This window comes from Schistocerca piceifrons, chromosome 1 (genome assembly GCF_021461385.2).
Source record: "Schistocerca piceifrons isolate TAMUIC-IGC-003096 chromosome 1, iqSchPice1.1, whole genome shotgun sequence".
Taxonomy (NCBI): Eukaryota; Metazoa; Arthropoda; class Insecta; order Orthoptera; family Acrididae; genus Schistocerca; species Schistocerca piceifrons.
The window spans coordinates 342,035,797-342,061,886 of NC_060138.1; the positions used below are offsets into that span (position 1 = coordinate 342,035,797).

At 39.3% G+C, this 26,090-nt stretch overlaps 1 protein-coding gene across 2 annotated transcripts in view; it reads left to right on the forward strand.

The window, feature by feature from the left end:
• Positions 1-26,090, forward strand: part of LOC124786670 (myoneurin-like) — a 138,354-nt gene that overhangs the window by 69,161 nt on the left and 43,103 nt on the right. For both annotated transcript variants that reach the window (XM_047254282.1, XM_047254283.1), the window contains exons 6-8: positions 12,998-13,195; positions 16,062-16,220; positions 23,853-24,002. In XM_047254282.1, coding sequence (XP_047110238.1) covers positions 12,998-13,195; positions 16,062-16,220; positions 23,853-24,002 — 507 coding nt within the window. The remainder of the gene's footprint in view (positions 1-12,997; positions 13,196-16,061; positions 16,221-23,852; positions 24,003-26,090) is intronic.

Consider the following 26,090-nt stretch of genomic DNA (forward strand, 5'->3'; position numbering starts at 1 on the left):
ACATGCCCCTTGGTAACCAAAAGGTACCAGAGTAATATTACTCATAAGCAACAAAATACTAACAAGTGGTACACCCCACAACTTAACAATCTCAGAATACTACTGATGATTATGAAAGACAAATCTCGTAACAGTGATAGGGACAAGGAAAACCTTTACAGATTAGAAATAAAAAATGCTAAGTGCTGTGCGAATGATGAATATATTTTAAATTCTAAAAATAAATGTAAAGCTGCCTTGACTGTCATTTAAAGGGAAATTAACTATACCAATAAAGAAAGGAGTATCTCTGTTGACTGCAATATTCTCAATGAATATTTTGTAAATATCGTCAGCACCCTACCCATTAATTCTGCCTCTGAAGCAGAAGCATTGCTCACTTGTGCAAAACAGACGAGAAGTGAGAAGTTCACTTGGACCCGACTCACATTAAATGATATTCATAAGTCAATAAACAAATTAAGTAACTCCAAAACAGAAGACTATTATGGACTCAGTAATTTCATCATAAAATGTATAGCAAAAGAAATTAAAATGCCACTTCTCTCACTATCAAACAGAGTACTTGATGAAGGTATATTCCCTGACTGTCTTAAGCTCACAGTTATATTGCCTGTGTATAAAAAAGGTGAAAGAAACCTCCCAAATAACTACAGACCCATTTCAATAGTACCACTCATATCCAAGTTAGTAGAAAATTGTGTGCATAAACAGATATACAGGTATTTTGAAACCAACAAAATTTTAAATGAACAACAGTTTGGCTTCAGGTCACATCTATTAACTGTAAAAGCAGTAGAAGCTTTGGTGGGCAATGTTTATGAAGGGTATGAAAAAAGGGTATCAATGTCTGGAACACTTATTGACCTAAGTAAAGCATTTGACTCAGTGTCACGTGACATACTCATCAAAAAGTTAAAATACTATGGCATTGAAGATGATACACTCCATCTATTCAAATCTTATCCAAGCAATAGGTTACAACTTGTATATGCAAATAAGCAGAGGTCAGAAATACTCCCTATAGAAAGAGGAATACCCCAAGGTTCTGTTCTTGGACCTTTTCTGTTCATTGTCTATGTTAATGACTTCTCGAATTACATACCGTGTAAGAACATACTATGTGCTGACGATATGACATTAATAAGTATAGGAGAGAACTTACAGAGTGTACGGGACAAAAATAGAGAAATGATGCAAATGGCTAATTACTGGTGTCAGGCTAACCAGCTGTGCATAAATCAAACAAAAACAGAAGAAATAATATTTAATCTCAAAGTAACTAAAAATGAAAACAAAACAGTGAAATTACTTGAACTAATCATAGACCAAAAGCTCTCATGGGAAGGACACACCAATTATCTATGTAGTAAACTAGCACAAGTACTTTTCTTATTGTATAAATTAAGAAACAGTGTGAGCAAGCAATTGCTACTCCACTCATACTATGCTTTTTTTCATTCCCAACTGCAATATGGAATATTGCTTTGGGGTAACTCCCCAGGTGCTGAATGTATTTTCAGATGGCAGAAGAAAGCAATCAGGTGCATGGAAAGGTTAGCACCCAGAGAGTCCTTCAGAAATTATTTTAAATCTCTTGGTGTAATGACAATGCCAAGCATGTACATATATAACTGTTTAATATATGCCAGAGAAAATCTGAAAAAATTGAACATGAGATGTGATGTGCATGCACACAGTACAAGAAACAGTCACCTGCTGGACTTGCCTTCCACAAGACCTGCTGTAGTCCATAATAACTATAAGTACTTAAGCATAAAATTTTTCAATAAGTTACCATGCTCAGCTCGTACGGTACCACTAAATAAATATAAGAATACATTGCAAACCTGGCTCAAAAACAACGAATTCTATACAAATGAAGAATTCTTAGAAACTAATCAAAAAATATATGTTTTACCTAAGTTATGAAGAAAATGTTTTGATATTATGCAAGCTAGTTATTTACTGTGATTCTTTTCTTATGTGTGTATTTAATTATTGTATAAAACATTGTTTTACATAATGCTGAAGAAAAGGTCTTTAGTTCCTTTTCTCCCCTTTCTGTAACTATTTGAATATCGTACTGAAACTGAAACCCTCTGTAAACTTTGACAAAGCCAGTTATATGAAAAATACTGTAAGGCTAATAAAAATATTCTATTCTATTCTATTCTCGTTTTCAATGATGAAATAGTTCCCTTCTGCTTCATTCAGTTGCTGTGATGTGCAAGCAACCATATGTTCCTCACCTGTACTTCTTGGCTTGAAACACAGCCTATCACATAATTGGGGTGCCCACATGATAAAATGAGTTCTTTTTCATAATCTGGAAAGACCAATATGGCACTAGTTGTTAATAATTCTTTTAATTTTTCAAACATGCTGTTGCACTCCAATATCCAATGGAAATTCATGCTTTTCTCTAACAAGTATGTGAGAGGTCATGCTATACATGCAATTTCCATTACCTGTTACCTATAATAACGTGCTAACCCCAAAAACAATTGTAATTCTTTGCTTGTCTGAGATGTGGGGAAACTCCTTACAGCATTCACTAATCTTGGAGCTGTCCTCTCTTCATCTTCGCTAGTTACATGTCCCAAGAATGACGTTTCTCTCTGCTAAGAGTTGGGTTTGCTGCATTCAGTTTCTTAAAAACTTTCCCCAACTACTGTATATGCTCCATCATTTATTTATTTATTATTTTTTTTCAAACACAATAATTTCATTTAGGTATGTCATACAATGTTTCTCTGTAATTCACACAAAGCTCTGACCAATAACTGTTGAAATGTTGCTGGTACATTTTTAAAACCTATCAGCATTAATTGATACTGGTAATGACCCCAAGAAATTATAGCTGTAGTTTTTTGTTGGTTCTCTGATACTAACTCCAATTGATGATATCCCCTGCTTAGATATGTTGTGGAAAAGTACCTATATTTTCCTAAATTATCAGGTGTTTCTGTTATATTCAGTATTCATATATGTCTCTAATCATATGACTTGAGCTATTTGTAATCACAGCAGAATTGATACTTCTTTGTACTGTCGGAACTTTTCTTCGGTACTGTCACCACAGGTGCATGCCACTGATTGGTACTTTCCTCAGTCATGCCCTCACAAAATTGTCAGTTAATGAATTCCTCCAGTACTGGGTGTACATGATGAGGCATTCTATATGGCTTAAGGTACATAAGTGATTAATTCCCAGATAGGATCCCGTGTTGTGTCACTGATGCAGTTACACTGGTGGCTTGCTCATTGCTAGGTTCCAAACACATCCTGTCTAGATCATCTTCATCTAGAACATCTGAATTGGTGACCAGTAATCCTGTAGACAAACTCACATCTACAGTCCCAAAATTGTCAACACCAGTGGGCACATCTCACTCACCATCTATTTCCTGTATGTGTACAATACCTCTGTGCACAGAACACTGTCCTTATCTAGCTCATCTTTTTCTTCCAGGGTTCCACCACACATTAGACATTTACAGGTAATTCTGTGCCCACATTCACCCAATGTAATTTCCCTATACCTTGCAGCATTTTAGCACCTGAATTGATTCTTAATCATCTTGCACCCTTTGGTTTATCTTTCATAAAGAGAGAATCCATGAGGTGGTATGTCATTGGCAACAGTTTGTTCCATTTGAGGAAATGTTCCCCTGAGTTCCACCAAGTGTTGCCCAATGTAAGTTTTAGCATCATGCTTGTACACGAGATTTAACCATAGATTGTGCAGTACCCTTCACCTATATGGAGCAAAACTTTGATATTTTCCCGGAACTGTGATGTACCTAGCGATTGTACATTGTTCTCTGGCACCACACATAAGCTTTGCTGTGGATAGTTTAAGTCCCTCTTTCCTATGACATCCAGACTTGCCACAGGCACATGAACACATGTGTCTAACTAAAATCTATGTCTATCGCCTACCATGCCACTCAAGCAACATTCCACCTGTACATACATTATTTATGTAACATTAAATTTTCCTGGAAGCACAGCTCGGCAGGGGTGGACCTCTTGTTGTTGTTTAAATTGTTGATTATTTGCACTCCATCCTGTTCCACTATGTTCTTTACTTCTACAATCCCACTCTCATTGTCCCACTTTCTCACACCTCTTATGTTGTGGTTGTCAGTGTCTTCATACATGATCCAAATGTTCACACTGATAATATTGAGTGTTCCACACAGTCCTCTTGTTAATTTCGTTTGGTCACATTTGTTAAAATTGATTAATCTGATGTATTTTGATCTTAGTGGCAGTCCATGTATTTCTTGTTAACTTTATCTCAAGACATATATGACACATAACATATCTGTCATGTTATTCCTGCCATGAAGATGGTTAAAAACCAAAACTGGTTGCAAATAAATATTGTTATAGACAGTACAGTGGCACACATTTTTTTAAGTTTGCACATGCTGTTGATTTTCAGATATGTGTTGGTTTGTGATCAACTGGATCCTGTCTACTCCATATTTCCAACAGCTCTGTCAGTTCAAACTCATCTTGTATACAGGCAATCGTTCATCATGCAGGTGGCTGTTTTCCAAACTTTTCTGTCACTGCCTTTGTACTTCATGATTTTTGTCATACTTCCAGTATAACATAAATACAGCCTTGAATTCCACAAGTGATAACCTCAACTCAGCCATAGTTGCTATTTGACTGTCATTCACTGTACGGGTTCACTGTGCATCCCCAACCAACTGCACATGCAAAGCACAGTTTTCCAGCACCAATTGCCCTCAGAAAATTTAATAGTTACACTAAAGCAAACTATGGAAACTCCACGTAAGAATATCAAAAATATAGGAAAAGATAGATTGCTATTTGCTGTAAAGGTGACATGCTAAGTTGCAGACAGACAAATTTAAAAGGCACTTACACTTGAGCTTTTGGCCATAGCCTTCATCAGAAAAAGAGAAACACACACCATTCATGTTGTGGTTGGCAGGAGAGCCAACACCGTGTTACTAGAAGAGGCCGAAAGGCACGCGTTTTAGCTCACGCGGGCTGGCGTGAGGTCTGGAACAGGACAAGGAAATTAGAATTTAGAAAAACGGACGTAGCTGGTGGAATACTTAACTTTAATCCATTAATGATGAACATCGCTCTTGACGGTACATGATTCACAATATCAATAGTAACTGAATATGGCGCCTTGCTAAGTCGTAGCAAATGACATAGCCGAAGGCTATGCTAAACTATCGTCTCGGCAAATGAGGGCGTATTTTGTCAGTGAACCATCGCTAGCAAAGTCGGTTGTACAACTGGGGCGAGTGCTAGGAAGTCTCTCTAGACCTGCCGTGTGGTGGCGCTCGGTCTGCAATCACTGATAGTGGTGACACGCGGGTCCGATGTATACTACCGGACCGCGGCCGATTTAAAGGCTATCACCTAGCAAGTGTGGTGTCTGGTGGTGACACCACATTCCTCCCCCGCAAATTAGCGTACAGTTGTGGTATAAGGCTTCTGCCCGGTGTGGGGAGGACCCCATGTTGACGTATGCAACAAGGTGGGGAGCCTAACAACAGGCGAGGCTGTGCCACCCGCACCCTGCCATTCGGACTGCGGGGAGCTAGGAAACACCTGGAAACCTGCTCCAGGGTGCACGCCAACATGCGGCGTATGCACCCGTAAAGAGACAGAGGGGCCGAAGGGTCAACCTCCATCGGGCCGGAGCACCTGACGGGCGAAGACGACACATGGTCCGGAACGGGCAAGAGTTCCGTGTCGGAGGACAACTGGTCCTGGGAAGCTATCGGCGGCGCATGACCCAGGGAGGCGCCCGGCAGCTGCAGTGAAGCATCCACTGCGGGCGTCACCAGCGGGAGAACAGACGGCGGCGGCGGTGTGTCGCCATGGGGCAAAATGGAAGGCAGCATCGGTAACACCTGGGGCTGAGGCGAGCCAGTAGATGGGTCCCCAGGGCGCTGACCGGACGGCACCATCGCTGAAAGCAGACGGGGAGCGGCAGATCCCATGTGATGACAGAGGTGCAGCTGATTGAGATGCCGACGCACCTCACCAGAGGCCCCCAAAACCAGATACATAGTGCGGCTGAGGCAGCGACGAACGCGCCCTTCGACCCAATGCCGTGAACCCCAATAGTGGCGATAGTAGACAACGTTGCCTGGAGCAAAAGCAGGTGTCTGCCGCTGCACAGGAACCTGATGCGGCGGATGTAGCAAAGACATCAAGATTCGATGATGAAGACCGTGGAGCAACTCAGCCGGAGAGCGACCATCTCTGGGCTGAGAGCGATACGAGGACAAAAGGAGCAATAACGTGTCCTCCCGAGAATGCGACTCTTTCAACTTCAACATCTGTGACTTGAAAGTCCTAACCAATCGTTCAGCGGCACCGTTTGACTGTGGCGAAAACGGCGCGGACGTCAGATGTTGAATATCATTGGCCTTGCAGAATGACTGAAATTCTGTGGACATGAATTGTGGGCCATTGTCGGAAACAATAGTCTGTGGAAGACCTTCAATGCAAAAGATAGCAGATAACGCTTGGATGGTGGCCGATGACGTCGTGGAAGACATCCGGACAACAATAGGAAAATAACTGAATGAATCTACCACAACCAACCATCGAGCATTCCAGAATGGACCAACAAAATCGATGTGTAAGCATTGCCAAGGGGAAGTGGCTTTTGGCCATGCAAAGAATTTCCGTGGTGGTGCTGATTGTTGTTCGGCACACGCCATGCAAGAAGAACACATTTTCGTAATCACGGCATCGATTCCAAACCAAGCACAGTGCTGACGAGCAAGTTGTTTCGTTCTCACTATACCCCAATGTCCTTGGTGGAGAAGCCGTAAGACAGAGGACTGTAACAAACATGGGACCACGACCCTGGATGGACTGATCATTATCAGAACGCAACAGCAAAACACCACGTCGAACAAAAAGTCTCTCCTTGTGAACAAAAAATCGGCGAACCAACGGGTCCCCGATCCGTGACTTTGACAAGGGCCATTGCGTAGCAACAAAACGCAGAATGGTAGCAAGGACAGGGTTGGCAGCTGTGGCCGTAGTTACATAATGAAAATCAATCGGAAACAATTCGACTATGTCATCGGTTTCCGCATCAATGAGCATGCAAGCAAGTTCGGAGGAATCAAATGCTCTATCCTCAGCAACAGGCAAACGGGACAACGCATCGGCATTTCCGTGCTTAGCAGTGGACCGATACAAGATATCGTAGTGGTACTGCGAGAGGAAAATAGACCAGCGAATGAATTTCTGCGCTGTACGTGGAGGTACAGGCTTGTTCAGATGAAAAAGCGATGTCAAAGGTTTGTGGTCTGTGATTATGGTAAAATGACAACCATACAAGAAGTCATGAAACTTTGTAACACCAAATACGAGAGCCAATGCTTCTTTCTCGATCTGTGAATAATTTCTTTGCGCAGACGAGAGCAATTTGGATGCAAAGGCAATAGGGCGATCGTGCGATCCATCTTTGTGCACAAGCACAGCACCGATCCCGAAATCCGATGCATCCGCTATCAACAAAAGGGGCTTGTGGGGATCGAATGGCGTAAGGCAAGTATTGGAAAGCAACGCCGATTTCAACTGGTGAAAGGCTCGTTCGCATTCCGTCGTCCAGACGAACAGAACACCTTTACGGTGTAAGTGATGAAGCGGAGCTGAAATGGAAGAGGTGTGTGGAACATATCAGTGATAATAGTAGATTTTTCCCAGCACACTCTGTAGCTGCTTCAAATTCTGCGGCGAAGGCAAGTCTTGTATGGCACGGAGGTGCTCGGGACTGGGATGTATGCCTTGGGCATTGAGTACATGACCCAGGTATGGCAAGTCACAAGCAAAAAACACACAATTGTCCTTCCGCAAGCGAAGACCATTTTGTCGCAAGACCTGAAATAATGCTCTGAGATTGGCTAAATGTTCTTCTTCCGTCTTTCCGGAGATCACAATATCGTCCAGATAGTTTGCTGCAGTAGGGACCGACGCACAAACAGTTTGTAGATATTGCTGAAACAATGCAGGGGCAGAAGCACACCCGAATGGCAGTTGTTTGAATTGAAACAACCCAAGATGCATGTTAACCACCAAAATGCGCTGGGATTCTTCGTCCACTGGTATTTGCAAGTACGCATCTGCTAGGTCCTACTTCGAAAAATATTTACCCGAGCACAGTTTGTCAAAAAGATCTTCCGGGCGGGGTAAAGGAAAAGTTGCAATCACTAGTTGTGGATTCACTGTTGCCTTGAAGTCCACACAAAGTCTCAATTTTCCGGAAGGTTTTGGCAAAATTACTAAGGGTGATGCCAAGAGAGAAGCCTGCACATGTTCAATTACACCTTGTGATTCCAAATCGTGTAATGTTTTTGAGACCTCATCATGCAATGCGTGGGGAACATTGCGTGCTCTGAAAAATTTTGGTTGCGCGTTTACTTTCAGTTCCAAATGTGCTTTATAGTTCTTAGCGCAACCGAGGCCCGGTGCAAAAATGTCTGCAAATTCTTCACATAGACGAGAAACACTGTCGGAAGGCACAGTCTGGTTCACTGACATGACCTGATTTACTATACACAAGTTAAACAACTGAAATAAATTGAAACCAAACAAGTTCACTGCAGAAGAAGAACGAAGGACGTAACATGACACAAGTTTTGTTTGTCCTTAGTATGTTGCAAGAAGGCTGCACTGTCCAAGCACAGGGATATCTTGACCTGAATAACTAGTTAACTTAACATTTGCGGCACACAACGGAGGTGTGCCCAGCAGTTTGTAAGTGTCTTGATTGATCAGTGAAACTGCAGACCCGGTATCGAGCTGGAATGGTATCACTTTGCCGTTAATGTCCAAAACCACAGAAAGTTTATTGTCCTGCTGACGACAAGAGCGACTGTCTCGTGCAACGTGAACTGACACTGGTACATAATCACTTGTGACTTGACGGGATTTCTGGCGATGTCCATGCACACTATTTGTGGGATGAACACAGCCACTGTTAGAGAGAGTGGCACTGAGCGGAGTGGAATGAACCACATGAATTTCCATGGGCGAAGTTTCACAAGCCTGAGTATCCTTGGTTCGAATCCGGCGTGAAGCAAAGGGCCTGGAATGGTTGTGAGTTTCCGATCTGAGCTTTTTCTGGCAAACACTCTGAACATGTCCTTTTTTATTACAATAAAAGCAAATAGCTTGGTGTGACGGGCAATTCTCACGCGAATGTCTAGTAGCGCACCGTGGGCAGGATTTGAGCACTACATTTGCTTGCCAGCGCGGCACATGTGGCTGAGAGCCTGGCGGCAGCGGCACGGCCGGGTGTGAGGACTGTTTACTGTTCCGTGCAGCTCGCCCGGCGGGCCGGTTAACCTGACACACGGGTGGCGAAGTTTCAAATGAGCAAAGTCAAGTGTGTCCTGCCGATCCAATATGTCCATCACTTGTTGAAGGGAGGGATTGACTAGTTTCAAAATCTGTTCCCTTATACGAACATCAGAAACATTCTGTGCAATTGCATCACGTACCATAATATCTGAATAAGGGAGTCCACATTGACACTCAAAAGCACAATCCCTAGTAAGGCCTTGCAAGGTTGCAACCCACTCCCAATTAGTCTGACCTGCCATACGTTTTGTATGAAAGAAGGTATACCTTTTCGCAACTACATTGACTGATTCTTTGAAATATGCATCTAATGCAGACAAAATTTCTTCGTAGGACAGGGTTGCTATGTCGCGTTGGGGAAATAATTTGACTATCACACGGTACATTTGTACGCCGACCGATGATAAGAGATAAGGCTGCCGCTCGTTACCTTGAATTCTGTAGGCGCCGAGATGGAATCCAAATTGGCGTGACCACTCTGTCCAGCTTTCCAGTGCAGCATCAAAAGGTCGAAAAGATGGTGCAACAGTGTGTTGTGGCTGCGTTAGGGGTGGAGCGGCGGCTGCCACATCATTTTGCATTGCACGTTGACCCTGGACGAGCTGTCCAAGGGCATCCAGTAATGCCTGCGTCTGCTGATTCTGTAAGCAATAAAATTCAGACAGTACATCTGGAGATTGTGGCAAAGCCATTACACAAGTAAATCAGGGCAGTTTAGAGAAGAACGCGGTTTTGCCTCGTCGCCAATGTTGTGGTTGGCAGGAGAGCCAACACCGTGTTACTAGAGGAGGCTGGCGTGAGGTCTGGAACAGGACAAGGAAATTAGAATTTAGAAAAACAGATGTAGCTGGGGGAATACTTAACTTTAATCCATTAATGATGAACGTCGCTCTTGACGGTACATGATTCACAATATCAATAGTAACTTAATATGGCGCCTTGCTAGGTCGTAGCAAATGACGTAGCTGAAGGCTATGCTAAACTATCGTCTCGGCAAATGAGAGCGTATTTTGTCAGTGAACCATTGCTAGCAAAGTCAGTTGTACAACTGGGGCGAGTGCTAGGAAGTCTCTCTAGACCTGCCGTATGGCGGCGCTCGGTCTTCAATCACTGATAGTGCTGACACGTTGGTCCGAAGTATATTACCGGACCGCGGCCGATTTAAAGGCTACCACCTAGCAAGTGTGGTGTCTGGTGGTGACACCACAGTTCATTCACACAGTCACAAAGGTCACAACTGTCATGTTGTAGTGCATGATCTGCAACAGGATACTGTGTGTTATCAGTATAGACCTGCTGTCTATGGCCATTCATCCTGACTGATAACTGGGTGGTAGTCTTGCCAGTATGTAAAAGGCTGAACAGTGTTTGTGTAACAGCTGGTATATATGACACATTTCATTTTACAGGTGGTTCTTCCTTTGATACTATGTGTTTTGTCAGTTACAGGGCTAGTATAGATTGTGGTAGGAGGGCGCACTGGGGAGGTCGTGCAGCAGCAGTGGTCACAGGGATAGGAGCTATATGGTAGAGAGATGGTTCCAGAAGGAGTGTAGGGTCTGCCAAGGATATTGTGGAGATTGCTAGGGTGACAAAAAGCTATTCTAGGTGGGGTTGGAAAAATCGTAGTAGAATGGACCTCATTTCAGGACATGATTTTAGGAAGTCATTGCCTTGTGGAAATAACTGGTTAATACATTCAAGGACAGAATAATATTGGGTGACAAGTGGTGTAGTCCTAAGTTGTTTTTTGGAGGGATCAGCAGTACCAGGATTGGATGTAATGGCCAGGGAAATCTGCTTTTGAACTATGCTGGTGGGGTAATTATGCCAAGTGAAGGCTGAGGTGGGAATGGTGGTGTATTACTGTAAAGAGACTGCATCTCGATAAATACGTTTTCATCAAATACCAAGGCTGAGTGGGAGGGAACATTTCACATGGAAAGGATGGAAATTGTCAAAATGTAAGTACTGTTGTTTGTTAGCAGGTTTAATGTGGACAGAAGTGTGTAGCTGGCCTTTGGTGAGGTATTGCTGATCCCTCCAAAAAACAACTAAACAACTTAGGATTACACCAATTGTCACCCAGTATTATCCTGGTCTTGAATGTATTAATCAGCTACTTCGACAATCCATGACTTCCTAAAATCATGCCCTGAAATGAGGTCCATTCTGTCTGAGATTTTGCCCATCATACTTAGAATAGCTTTTTATCACCCTCCCAATCTCCACAATATTTTTGTCAGCCCTATGCTCTTTCTGCACCCATCTCCCTACCCTATGGCTCCTACCCCTGTGACTGTGCCCACTGCAAAACTTGCCCTATGCAACCTTCTACCACCACCTATACCAGCCCTTTAAATGGCGAAACATTTACTACCAGAGGGAGAGCCACCTGAGAAACAACACGTGTCATATACCAGCTGTTATACAAGCACTGTTCAGCCTTTTACATATCGGCATGACTACCACCTAGTTATGTCAGGATGAACGGCCATACACAGAGGGTCAACACTGACAACACACAATATCCTGTTGCAGATGATGCACTACAACATGACAGTCATGATCTTGGTGCCTGTTTCACCAAACAGGCAATCTGGATTCTTCCCCCAGACACCAGTTTCTAAGAGCTCCGCATGTGGAAACTGTTGCTACAACATGCCCTTGTTTCTCGTCTGGCCTTACTTTATGTTAATTTCTTTGGTCTCAGCATTTCTTCACAGTAACTGTTCCATTCTTCACTTTGTTTTAGTTTTCTACATCATTTTCTGATCTGTCTATTTTTCACCATCCCCCTCCCACCTCTACTAGATACAATGCACTTAGGTTTTCACTCTTATTAAATCATGCATGATCTTTCAAGCAGTAATCTCTGTCATGAGTATTATCCTTTATTTCACCTTTAAGCTTTCATATTTTCAAATCTCATCTGGCGCAGTCCCCAACAATCAGTTTTTCCTTCTCATCCTGTCAGGTAAGTCTTCCCTGACTCGAGTCCTGAATGACTTTTCTGAACTCTATCACTTTTCCTAAATTCCTCCAGCCCTCTTCCTTCCCCTTCAACCCTTCTACCAGAAGAAGGAGCCACTGGCTTGCATATGTAATACCTTTTATGTGCATATTTTTCTGCCACCGCTTGGTGAGTAGATTTTTTCTTTATCCTGATGCAGAAGTGAAGAAATATTGGCAAAGGAATGGTGTTTGTTTGGCACAAATACACACACGAAACAGCCACACTTGACAGACGTAGGCAATAGCTGCATATAGATATACTTGAGTTTGTTTCCCAAAATCCCCCCCCCCCCCCCCCAAAAAAAAAAAAAAAATAAATAAATAAATAAATAAAGCTTTTACCAAAAATAAACATGTGGTGTTATTTTAAGTCACCAAAAGTGATTTTTCTGCTTGTACAATGTTCTTGAACAAATTTCTGAAATGTATATTGTGGAACCATTACTAATGTATCTGAAAGAATGCTCCAATGGATACATCGTGATGTACAATATGTGAAACTTAGCTCTGAGAAATGCAGGAATTACTTTAGCAAGTAGTAGTATGCACTAGAGTTTATGTAATAAATGCAAATATTTCCTTCCTGTTACAGGAAAGTTGAAGTTGTGCCACCTATGCACATTTACAACTAGTGATATATCTCAGCTGGAGCAACATATGGCTGCAGTCCATGCCCGCGAAATGTCATATAAATGTGGCCTCTGTGGCTTTGTGTGTCATCTTAACAAAGATTATTATAGCCACATGAAGACAGAACATTTCCAGGGACCACCTTTCAAATGTGATACCTGTAAGTCGTATTGTGTCTGTTGGGAAATTGCCGATTACAATTATGACAAGAGAGGCTGTTTTTCTTACAACTTTGTTTTATTTATTTATTTTTTTCGGAAGTAGATTTGGATTCTTACTTCAGTTTTCAGATGAAAAACAAAATAAATAATAAATGATGAAATAACGTTTACATTATTGATGCTCTGCAATTACAGTAGCTTTAATCCTTTGATTGGTTTTTGTAGCTGCCACAGTCACCTGCGCAAAAGTAAGTGTCAGAGAGCACTAATGTATGGGAAAGCATAGCTTTAATATATAGTTCAAGGTGTGCTAATCTGACTACAATTTCAGTTAACCTCTCATCTGATCTTCTTCATTTATTAAACCCCATTACTGTTTTTTTCTTTCTGTTCTGTACCCCCTGTCTTTCTCTCAGAATTTGAATGTGAGTAACTAAAACATTTCGTTGGAGTCTTTTTTTTATCTTGTAGCATATCTTTCGTGCTCTATGCTGCTCATACCTTCTGAGACTAATTTATGTCTTTAAAGTATGAACATTATCTGACATACAATTTGCAAAGATATTTTTTCCCCTGTGACTGAAACTGATTTTGGTTGTGTCAGGTGGATCCATTCCATCATATTCTCTCACTAAAATATGCTGAGTTATTTGGACATAGTGTAACTAACAGCAGGGAGCAAGCACAGCTTCAGAAATGCACAAAAAAATAAAATAAAATAAAAATAAAAAAACTGGATATGATAGTGATTACAGTCAATGGAACAAGTGCAGATAACCATTCACCATACAGTTGAGGCCTTGGGCACTCAGTAGGCATGTGAACAATAATGAAATATTTGCTGAGCTTCCACAGTGGCTTAATTTGAAACAGAAACTATGGACAACTCTTTCCTTCAAAAAATTATTGCATACAGTGAGAGAGAATACTTTCAATATGAGTATACCATGAAATAATGTAATACCAAACACAGTGGCATAGTGAGGGAGGCCAGGGAGTCTACCACACCTCAGGTGCCACTTATGCTGGGGTGCCAAATGGTATCCAAGACAAAAAATATTTTCTGTAAAATATAATAATTATTATATATTATATTACAATATGTGTTTCTGGAGGGGAGGAGGGGTTGGCACCAACAAAGTGTAGTATTTGCACCGGGTGCTGAGGAGGAGGAGATGTTGGTGGTGGTGGGGGCACCAATAAAGTTTTGTGCCGGGGGGTTGGGGAGCAACAAAGTGTCATGCCCTGGGCGCCAGTTATGTTTGTTTGCTATGCCGCTGACCAAATGGTTGGAAGTTGACAAGCAGAATTATCAAAAGTGCAGATAATTAAATCTGATGAAGATGTCATGTCTGTTAAATGTGTTAACAAACAAAATATGCTCAATTTGTGTTATATTTCATTTTTTTGTTTCCATGAGCAAGTAGCACATTGATGTGGAATGTTACAGTGACATTTATTTCGTCAAAAATGTGAGGAACATTACAACAGTATAATTTTCAAATGGCTTTCAATTGTTGGTATTAGATTGATTAATTGCAAGCAATATTTTTTTCTGATACGTGCAACTTTTCCTTAGTGTTAACCGACAGTTCTCTGGAAAGGTGGTACATTTCATTTGTTTGTAATTGTGCCTAGTAGTAATATCACTGTTCCCACTTTTATATCATTGTTAAACTGTTTAACTATAATTGAAGGATTGATGTTCAAGAATTTTTCTGGATGAAATACTGCATAGAAACTAAAATGCCCTGTGCTTGGATATTGCACAATTGGTTTGCAACATTTGTGTCAAAGGCCTTTTTAAGAAAAGTGATCCACAAACCAAGCATCCATATCTTTTTATTTTCATTTTTAATGCAAAGGAAGATGCTTTTATAAATAATAATATAATATAATGTATGATATCATAATTGTGTGTTTGCAGGAATAAAAGCTGCAAAAAAATTATCATCATTGTAGTTATATTCTTCTTTATACCTTACAAAATACTTTTTCTTTCAGAATTTAACAGTGGAATAAGTAAAGGTAACTACTCACAGTGTAACCAAGTCAGACAACACATTGGTTTGATGTCTAGACTCACATTTGGGAAGTGGAAGTTCAAATCCCTCTCCTAGTGTCCATTCTTAGGTTTCTATGGTTTCCTTGAATTGCTTAAGGCAAGTGCTGAAGAGACACATATGGATAAGAGATCACCAATTACATTTCCATTCTGTCTTCATCAGAGCTATTATGCAATCCGTAACAACCTCTTTGTGGATGCTACATAAAAACCTTCCCAGCTCCGTTTCACTCACAGTGTAGTTGGGGCCCTGAGTGGTAGAACAGCACATAGATAATTTTTGAACAATGTCCTTCATTTAAAGTAACAAACACACACACACACACACACACACACACACACACACACACACACACTAGTGCAAAGATGTTGATCTGACATGCAGCAGCCACCTGTCTAACTCTCCATGCCTCAACTATATGGTAATTGCGATTACTTTTACTGTTTCCACTGCTTGTATTTCGCTCAGAACTTCAAAGTAACATATTGATTTTTCCAGGCTCAGAATACTTTCAGTTGATGCATTCCCAGAATACATTGTAAATGGCTGAAATTCAGTAATAATTGATTTATCACAAATTTCTGATATCACAATATTTGGTAAAATATGTTATGTTGGGACTGCAGTAGGTTTTGCACTTTGTTTATAATAGAATAGCACACTAAAATAGAGAACAAGTCACTTTCAGACAATAATGCAACTATATTTCACAATAGTGGGAATAAAAATGTTTTCTTGCATTTACTCTGCGCATTTTCTGTTGTTGTTTTTATTTATGTATTTTTATTTTATTTTCTAGGCAGTTATACAGCTGATAAGATCCAGCAGCTCCTCTCTCATCGACTGCAACATTCTGATGAGCCACTGTATAAGTGCCAGCAATGTGATTATGAGTGTCGTACCCGCAGCAGTCTCCTCTTACATATGCACAGTCATGCAGGCGAAAAAGCCATGAAATGTAAGGCCTAGCTTAATAAAAGTTTAAAAATTTAGAATCATGTGTAATGAAGTTTTGAGTTGTGTGTAGTTCAATAGGATGTTTTTGCCAGGTATTATTTCAGAGTTGCTTGTTCATCAGAAATTCCTAATAATAATAATAATAATAAATGTTTTTAAGAAAAGCATGGAGTGTTCAATGAGCACTGTTATACTTCATTTACAAATGCAAAATTGAATTATTAACTAGAAGAGTTTGATACACAAGACGTATTCATATATGATTTGGAGGTTTCGGTGGACCAACAACAATACAAGAAACTCCCTTCTTTCATTCCAAGGAGAAATTAGAAATTAAGAAAAGGAGTTTTTATCATTGCTCACTGAATAGAACTAATATCCAACAGCAGACAGACTCATAGAAAAGATGATTACCAGCTGATCTTTTGAACAAAGTATTTTGTTACAGAGATACCCAACACATATGAGCACTTTGGCCTGAAGTTAATGTGAGGTGTAGTTTGCAGTAATTTGTAGACTGCAGAGGAAATGCTGATAAATTAAATATGTACCACAGGCAAATGGTGGAGACCATGGCACAGGACAACATGTAACATGGTCATTGATGATCAGTGTCTTTACAAGACCACTTTAAGAAATATGCGTAGAATCTGGTAGTAGCTGTAAGCAAACTTTGTGACTGTTGTTGATCAGTTTGTGTTTGTAAGTACAGTATGATTTGCGCATTTATTGTGCCAGTTGCTGTAAATTGATGTAGTCAAGAAATTTGTATCTGTGTTTGGTATGCTGATTCCTAAGGTATTGACTTGTTGTAAACTCATTTTTTTTTTTTGTGACTTGTAAATAAAGAGTTGTGTTAGACTCCACATAGCTGCCTATTACTGTCATTGATGACATCAGTGGAGAGGTGATATGCGTACTGTTGATGAAGAACTATACAAAAGAAAATTTACAACATGTTAGAGCACATACGGATTAGAGACGTGAAAAGCAGTGGCCAGTGCTCATTGTAGATGTTTTCCAATTTTTTTTACCATATGAATAGTTGGCCAATAATTAAAGAGATACAATATGAAAAGGAAAAAAAAAAAAAAAACAAAAGCCCTGCCCAGATCCTTAAACCTTAACATTATTGTTTGCATGTAATACCCATTCATTCTGCTGACTTTGTTGTTTTAAAATCAAATATCCTCCAGTTAGAGGTTCTGTTCTATACCTTTTGAGCTACATATAAATTTTCTTGGAGTTATAGATTTGTCTTGCACTAGTTAAAACTTGATCTTTCAAACTTGCACACCATCTTCATCAGCAGGATCTGTCTGTTTTGCAAAACCAAGCTGTGTCTCTTATACAGTAGTGTTCTGACTTACTACTGGTGGAGAGACATTGTCTGGAGTGAGATTTGCATGTATAGATGCAAAAAACAGACAGCGTAGGTTGCGCAGACTCATCTCTATCTACCAAGCCAGAAGACAACAGAGACCATCCCCAGTAGGACCATTTCAAATAGAAATGATGGTGCTGCAGACATTCTCTTACTCTTACCACCTGAGAGTTCTGTCCTGAAAGTGTAAGAGATTTGTCCATTTTCCACATTTGTGAAATCAAATCCCCAGTGATGTCATTTCATCAATAGTAAACTTACCAAAAGATGTGGGGCAGTCGTTAGCACTCTGGACTTGCATTTGGGAGGACAATAGTTCAAACCCCCATCCGCCTATCCATATTTAGGTTTTCCATGGTTTAGGGAAATAATTCCAGGCAAATGCCAGGGTGGTTCCTTTGAAAGGGACGGCCGATTTTCTTCCCCATCCTTGACATAATCTAAACTTGTGCTCTGTCCCTAATGACCTCAATGTTGATGGGACATTAAACCCTATCTTCCTTCTTCCTTCCTAATAATAAAACTGAACACTGAGAAAATTTTATGGGTGGATGTCACCATAAAAAACTGGGAGGCCATACTTATTAAGCTACTTCAAACAGTTTATTGTATTTACATTATAAATATGGATTAACAAGGGCAAAGAAAGACAGGAGGATTAAGGAGTAATTTAGAGAATAGAGAAGCAGCTGTATGAATATCAAGAGCACAGATGAAAAGCCAATACTATACAAAGAATGAAAGCTGAAAGGAATATGTAGAGTGTCTATATACAGGAAACAAACTTGAGGACAGTGTTATAGGAAAAGAAGAGAGGAAAGTAGTTGAAGATGAGATATGGTACGGCAAGAAGAATTTGACAGAGCACTGAAAGATCTAATGGAAACAAGATCTCTGGGGTAGATGACATTCCCTCAGACTTATTGAGATCCTTGGGAGAGCCAGGCATGATGTGAAATAGGGCATTACCCTATCCCTGATGTTATTCAATCTGTATATTGCGCAAGCTCTCAAGGAAATAAAGGAAAAACTTAGAAAGGTAATTAAAGTCCAGGAAAAAAAAGGCTTTAATGTTTGCCTAAGACATTATAATTCTCTCTGAGATGTCAGAAAACTTGGAAGAGCAGTTGAATAAAATGGATAATGTCTTGAAAAGAGATTATAAAATGAAACAAGGGTAATGGAATGTAGCCAGATTAGATTAGACAAAACCAAGGAAATGACACACTATAAGTAATCAGTTTTGCTACTAGGGCAGCAAAATAACTGCCAATGGCTGATGTAGAAGGGATATAAAATGCAGACTGACAATAGCAAGATAATAATTGCTGGAAAAGAAGACTTTGTTGACATATAAAATAAATGTAAGTGTTAGGATGCGTTGTCTGAAGGTATGTATTTGTTTAGAGTAGCTTTGTATGGAAGTGAAATATGGATGACAAGCATTTCAGACAAGAAGAGAACAGATACTTTTGAAATGTGGTGCCATAGATGAATGCTGAAGATTAGATGGATAGATTCAAGAACAAATGAGAAGTTGCTGCATTAAATTGGAAAAATGACTTATAGCACAAATTGACTAAAAGAAGGGATCTATTAATATGACACATCATGAGACCTCAAGGAATTTTCAATAACAACTAATGGACCACATCATTTCAACCACTTTTTTTTCTGTGATCTTTAACATTGGCCCAACATTCTTCCAGTCTTTTTTGGTGTTCTTGCTTCTTTTTTTGGTGAACACCTTACCTGTCTTCCTCTTGTATTTTGGTTGGAAACTCTGTTGTCCATCAAGTTTCTTGTATGAAAATACATGTTTCATGTCATCGTATGAGATCCATAGCCCTTGCATGTCTTTCTCCACTTCTTCATTGTTTTTAACTAGGGCAGAGCACTGTTATTTTTCAAAAAGTAGATAATAATTTGTCTTTACAACTTTTCAGATCTCTTTTCTGTCAAATGATCATTCAAAGAAATCCTCTTTTCTGATTGATACCTGTAATTTTCTCTTCATGGGAATGTAGCTCATAGTTTTGCCTTTTGTACTCTGTATTTTCTTTGACTTAGCCAGAGATCTTTCTCAGAATCTTCAATTATTTTGCATTTGTTTGTCGTGCCGTACCTTTATTATGGATTTTGAGGCTTTCTGCTGCATGTAGTGCATCAGGGATGAATAATTGTGCAGCACTGTTTAAGGTAGGCATTGGTGGATACTGATCATTTATAATAAACACCTTTGTTACCGTCAAACAATGGAAAATTCCGGAAGGACTGTAGCAGTATTATGAAAAGGATAGTTGCTACTCACCATAAAGTGGAGCTGATGAGTTGCAGATTGGCACAACAAAAATGCTGTTAGAAAATGACATGTGCGTGTGCGCTCACACACACACACACACACACACACACACACACACACACACACACACACGCGACCCCAGTCTCTGGCAACTGAAGTCAGACACCATGGTCATGTGTGTATGTATGAGTTGTGTGTGTGTGTGTGTGTGTGTGTGTGTGTGTGTGTGTGTGTGTGTGTGTGTGCGTGTGTGTGAGTGAGTGAGTGAGTGTGTGTGTGTGTGTGTGTGTGTGTGTGTGTGTGTGCATGTGCATGCATGCATGCGTGTGTGCGTGTATGTGTGTGCATGTACGTGTGTGCATGCGCATCTGTTGTCATTTTTTGTTGGCCGAAAGCTCATTTTGTGACAGTCTTTTTGTTGTGCCAATCTGCAAGTCAGCATCTCCATCTTCAGTACCACGTAACATCATTTCTATCTTGTTGAAACATGAATGATAGGGTCCTTTCTCAGATATATTGAACTTTATCCAATATACTAGGTCTTTAAAATTTTCTACCTGCTTTATTTTTCCCCCAATCTTCCAGTATTGTGTATGGAGTGTGTGAAGAATGACTACTTAAGTGTCTCTGTGCATAGTAAAATTAATCTAATTTTGTCTTTGTGATCTCCATGAGAGTGATATGTAGGAGGCTGAAGAATATCTCTGGATTCTTCACTTAATGCTGGCTCTTGTAATTTTGTAACTAGGCTTTCCAGAGATAATTTACATCAATCTTCAAGACTGTGCCAATTTAGGTTTTTCAGTTTTTCTGTAATTTTTTCCACAGGTTAAACTGACCTGTGAACATTCATGATGCCCTTCTTTTAATATTCTATGTTAGTCCTATTACATACAGGTCACACAGCTGGATCAATAATCTAAGATCAGATGCACAAGTGAATTGTACGCTGTCGGCTTTGCAGACTGGCTGCATTTTCCCAATACCCTGTGAATGAAGTGAAGTCTGTCTCCTGCCGTACCTATGACTAAGCCTATGAGATCATTCCATTTCACATACCTACAAATCGTCAAGTCTGGATATTTGTAAGAGTTGACTGATTCTAATTGTGAATAATTACTGATATTTTAGTCATATCAAGATCTGACAAAATTTGTCAACCTTTTTTTGGACAGTATTTCATTATAGAAAACTGTATTATCTGCAAAAAGTCTAATGTTACTATAATGTTATATGCGAGGACATTATATACAACGTGAACAGTGAGGTTCCCAAAACAATTCCCTAGAGCATGCCTGAATTTACTTAAACATCTCTCAATGACTCTCGATACAAGATAACCTGTTGCGTCCTTGCTAAGAAATCCTCAGTCTTGTCACATATTACGCTTGTTATCCCACATGATATTCCAATTTTCTGTCTGATGTCTTGTGGCAACCTGTTTTAGACTTTTGCATCAGGATTCTGAACCTTAGTTAGTGCACAGTGCATAGGGAACTTATTTTTACTTCAATATTGTAGTTATGAATTTCGTAGTTTGTCCTAAATTCATTGTTAGTATTAATGACAAATGCCATTTAGAAAATAAATGTAATAGCACGTTAGTGTAGAAATCCCAAGACCTTTGAAAAGGTTTCTGCACTCTCAGCTTTATGTAATACTCTTACTGCAGGTTTCTGTGGAATAAATAATTTTTTTGCTGTAGCTATATTGTCCTAAAATATTATGCCACAGCACAGCATTAAGTGTAAGTAAGCAAAGTATGCCAGCAATCCCATCTGTATATGAACACAATGAGAGAGACTCCTAAGTGAAAAACAGGCAGAACTGAGTGATGTGATTAAGCTATCCAACATGCTGGTGCCACCTCAACTTCTTATGTGTCCAAGTGCCTTGGAACTTCACACATGGAGGAAGCCTCATCCAGTGTGTACTTATTACTTTGTACTTCCACTTTCAAACTTAATCTTATTCCTACTTCCAAAATCTCTCCTTAAAATTTTACTTTGTAGGTACCACAATTAAACCAATTATACTGTTTAGAGTAACCACTTCCATAATTAAAATGTAGTTATAGTTTTTAAATATCTCTTTACAGTGACTTCTTTGATGCCCAAATTTGTAAAATGTCATTTGCTCAGATAATTTTGAACTACATATTGTTTCCAGCAGTCATTGGGTATTTATAATTTCCATTCAGTTATGGGTAAATTTTATGTACAACAATTTGTTTTTATTATATACACTGATTTTTATAAACAGTTTAATCTATGATAATCATTGTACAGTTAAAGTTATTAAAAAAATCAAGCTGTTATGCCATGATCAAGCTGATTTTCTTGATAAACCCGTCAGTATGACAGCACAAAAAATTTCAATCTTTGTAACATTTCTGGTGATGAAAGCTTATATTTTATAACCATATACTCAGAACACTTCAAAAGTAAAAATTGTAATCAGTAACAAATGCACAGGGGATTTAAGAAGTAGGAAATATACATTTATTGTTGAATAGAGTGCAGTATTAAAATGATGAAATAACTAAGCTTTTGCTTCATTATTTGTGCTATAGCAAGACCTAACTTTGTTTGCTTTGTGACAAACTGGCACAGCACAATTAAAGGCACACAACTTTATGTGAAGTCGGTATAAACACAAAAAATAAATAAATAAAGTGCATCCACCTACCCAGCATACTGTCTATGTCATGGCATGGTATACATGATCAATCAGTGTTGATCAGAATTTACATCTGCCTATCCACATATTTGTAGAAAAAAAAGTGCAGCACTGGAGGGCTAGCTACTTGAAACGTTGCTCATGTCATTTACTAGCTGACATGCATTCACAGCACAGCATTCTACATTGGGATGGTCTCCACCAAACTGGCAATACACATGAATGGGTGCTGATGATGTGTATGCCTTGGGGATTTCCAGTACCCACTTGCTGATCATGCTATACAGCTTGTCTGAGGATACCTTAGTAGTTGCTGTACCACAAGTTTATTTTCGATCCTGTCACCCAGTAACATTTTCCCTGATCTCAGAAGATGAGACCTTACTGTCCAATATATTTATTCTTTTATCTCGTCTTCCTCCTTGCCTCAACCTACATTAACCTACCTCCAGTATTGCTTTGTAAAATTTCATTTTCTGCCTTTGTTGGTGACCCTTTCTTCTCCATTTACTATACTTTACTTGTATTACTCTCACCTCCTTCCATACTCAAGATTATTTATCAGCCTACAACACCCTCTTCTCTTGTCATCTCTGAACTGCTTGTGACTGCTTTCTGATGTAGTATCTTTGATCTCATAGTCTCTTTTATGTCATTTTGTTCATATTTTGGTCCCTCATTTGACATGAATCCTGAATGCTCTGTTCTCCATCCCCTCCTGCAATCTTCTTTTCTCCACTGAAATAGGAGCTTGTAGTTTTAGAAAAATACAAACACTATACTCAGATTTACAGTTCCTGATGGTAAGTTAAGGCCAATTCATAAGTTTCTGGATGAATTTAACAGACTTCTGAATGTATTTATTCTTGTCTTACAATTAAGAGCACAGTTATCTATTGCCTTGCAAAGATTTATATAATGGTACTGGAAGAGTGTGGCATTTTTATTGTTACTATATCCCTGTATTTTTTAAATTGCAAAAGCCTCTAACCAGCTGACAAACCTATGCACAAAGCTTCAATTGGTTTAGTTGATGTCTGTCTGTCCCAGAAGAAACTAAAAGTTTACCAAATCTGGAAATGAAACTATTTTCTGGCTTTAGAAAAATGAATTGTAGTTACTGACCTCTATGATTGCTCCCAGGCACAGAAAATCTCCTTTTCATTTTCACAAACTGGTTTCAGTTATGTAATATTTTTAATAAACTGTAAACAACCAGAGCTAAATAAGAAAATATTTGAACTAGACACAATATGTTATCATTCCAGGTGACATTTGTGGGAAGGCCTTCTCCAATACCACCAGCTTAGAACATCATCTCATCACTCACAGTTCAGATCGGCCATATATGTGTGATTCTTGTGGATTTTCTACTAAATATATGAGTCATCTGATTGCACACAAACGAATTCATACAGGTATGTAATCTACCAATCTTTATAGAAAAATGATGAAATTTTATCAGTCTTCATGGGAAGGTATATGAAAAGCTTCAGAGAGGCCAAAATAAAACTGGTCCAGAAAATATTTACAATGAAGCTGATGTGGGTTTGGGCATTGTTAATGAACTTTGAGCATATGTGACCTTTCAGTTTGAAAAATCACAGGGAGAGAGATCAGGTGATCAAAGTGACTAGCAGACTGTACTGCCTCCACTGACTGTCCTCTGCTCACTGAACACCTCATGCACTCACATCAAGATTGTCAAAGTGGTGTGAGTTGTTGATCCATCTTTCTGAAAATATCCATACAATCATTCATCTTCTACTGAGTTGAGCCACATATGGATTAAACAGTTCCTGGACACACCGCTTAGAATGAAACAGTTTGGTGGAAGAGATTGTGGAACAGCACTTCAAGTACTGATGAGGATTTTCTCATGCTAATGGAATGTGTTCTGTGAGCTCACATACCCAAACAGGCTGAACCACACCTCATGAAAGGAAATGAAAAACTGAGCATCCAAAAGTTCTGTTACCACTTAACTCAGAAATCGCCAGCTGAACTCAACATGCAAAAGTTTGTCTGTACGATTTAACTCCTGCACAGTAATAAATTTGTAAAGATTCAGATGAAGGTCATTTTTGATAATGTTTTGACATGTCAATCTCCTAATTCCCACTTGCACAGATAAATGGCATTGAAATTTCATATATTTTGTCCGGGCTTTCCATCACTTGAGCAATGTTTTCTGGTGTTTGAATTGTTTTCAGATAATTACAGTTTTGACAATCACAGAGCCCATTTTGTGCCATGTTGCCAGTAAGTTTTGCATTGCAAACTTTGCTGGAGCTTTTGTAACAACACTTCCTATCTTAAACATTTGCGCAAATAATTCTACCATTTTCCATGAACTGTGCTTTGCATAACACTCAACAGCGAAAATGCACTGTTTCAGCATGAGCAATATTTTGCATTACTTCAATATTAAAACATGTCTGCTCTTCTCGTGCACTCAAGTGTACCGACAATGGAAAGTGCTTGGGACAGAGCACGTGGGTGGTGTACAAGTGCAGATGTGTTACAGCAACTGATTGATTCATTGGAATTACAGTTTCCAGCATTTTCTGTGATGGGAAGCTCTCCTGTCCATCAACAAGGACCAACTCCATGTCAGTCTTATAAATATTTTCCAGGACAGTTTTGTTTTGCCCAGCCTGTATAATAGTTTTCAGAAAGACACTTAGCAGAATGTAGGAGGCTTCAGAGCTGGGAACAACAAAGTACAGCTGTACTTGTGACTGGAAAGCAGACAGGATATTCAGATATATTCTTGAATGAAATTGGAGGAAGACAACACCAACACAAGGAAAGCGTTACTGACCTGTTTGATGCTGGTTAAGTCTTGTGGAATTTTTTCTTTAGTCTTCCCCTGTGATTAGTTGATGTGGTGAACAGTTATTGAATAAATGTACACAACACTGTAGAATTTACATTTTCATTCTGTTCCTGTTTATTGACACTAAACTCAGTTACAATGGTCAACTTATTTATAATTTGTTGTTATAGATTTCATGACATAGGCTGCTAATCTACACAAACTGCAAGTGGCCTTTCTAAATTATCAACAGGCAAAAACTAATAACCATACAATGTATAACATATACATGGTCATATATTGAATGCTCACCCATGACAGCCTGAAAATTACTTATGGAATATATACTCAACTTAAAATATACACTCATTGAAAACTTGTTAATGACATAGAACTAACATACAAATGTGTGAATGCCTATTTATAGATGCGGAAATAACAGAAATGATAAAATGTTAAAATATGAGTCTATTACAGTTTAGATATAACCATAAAACAGAAATGGTAAAATATAAAAACACACAAAAGGCAGTGAAATAAACATGTTTACCCAAAAGCTGTATAACTAGAAAATGGCAAAAGGTACTGTTTTATGAGTGGGAAGTTTTAACATACAAAGGGATCTCCGAAGCTTGCTAAGATTTTCTTGGGGCTCCAGGGGCTTCAGTTGCTGTGGCTGTTGCTAAAC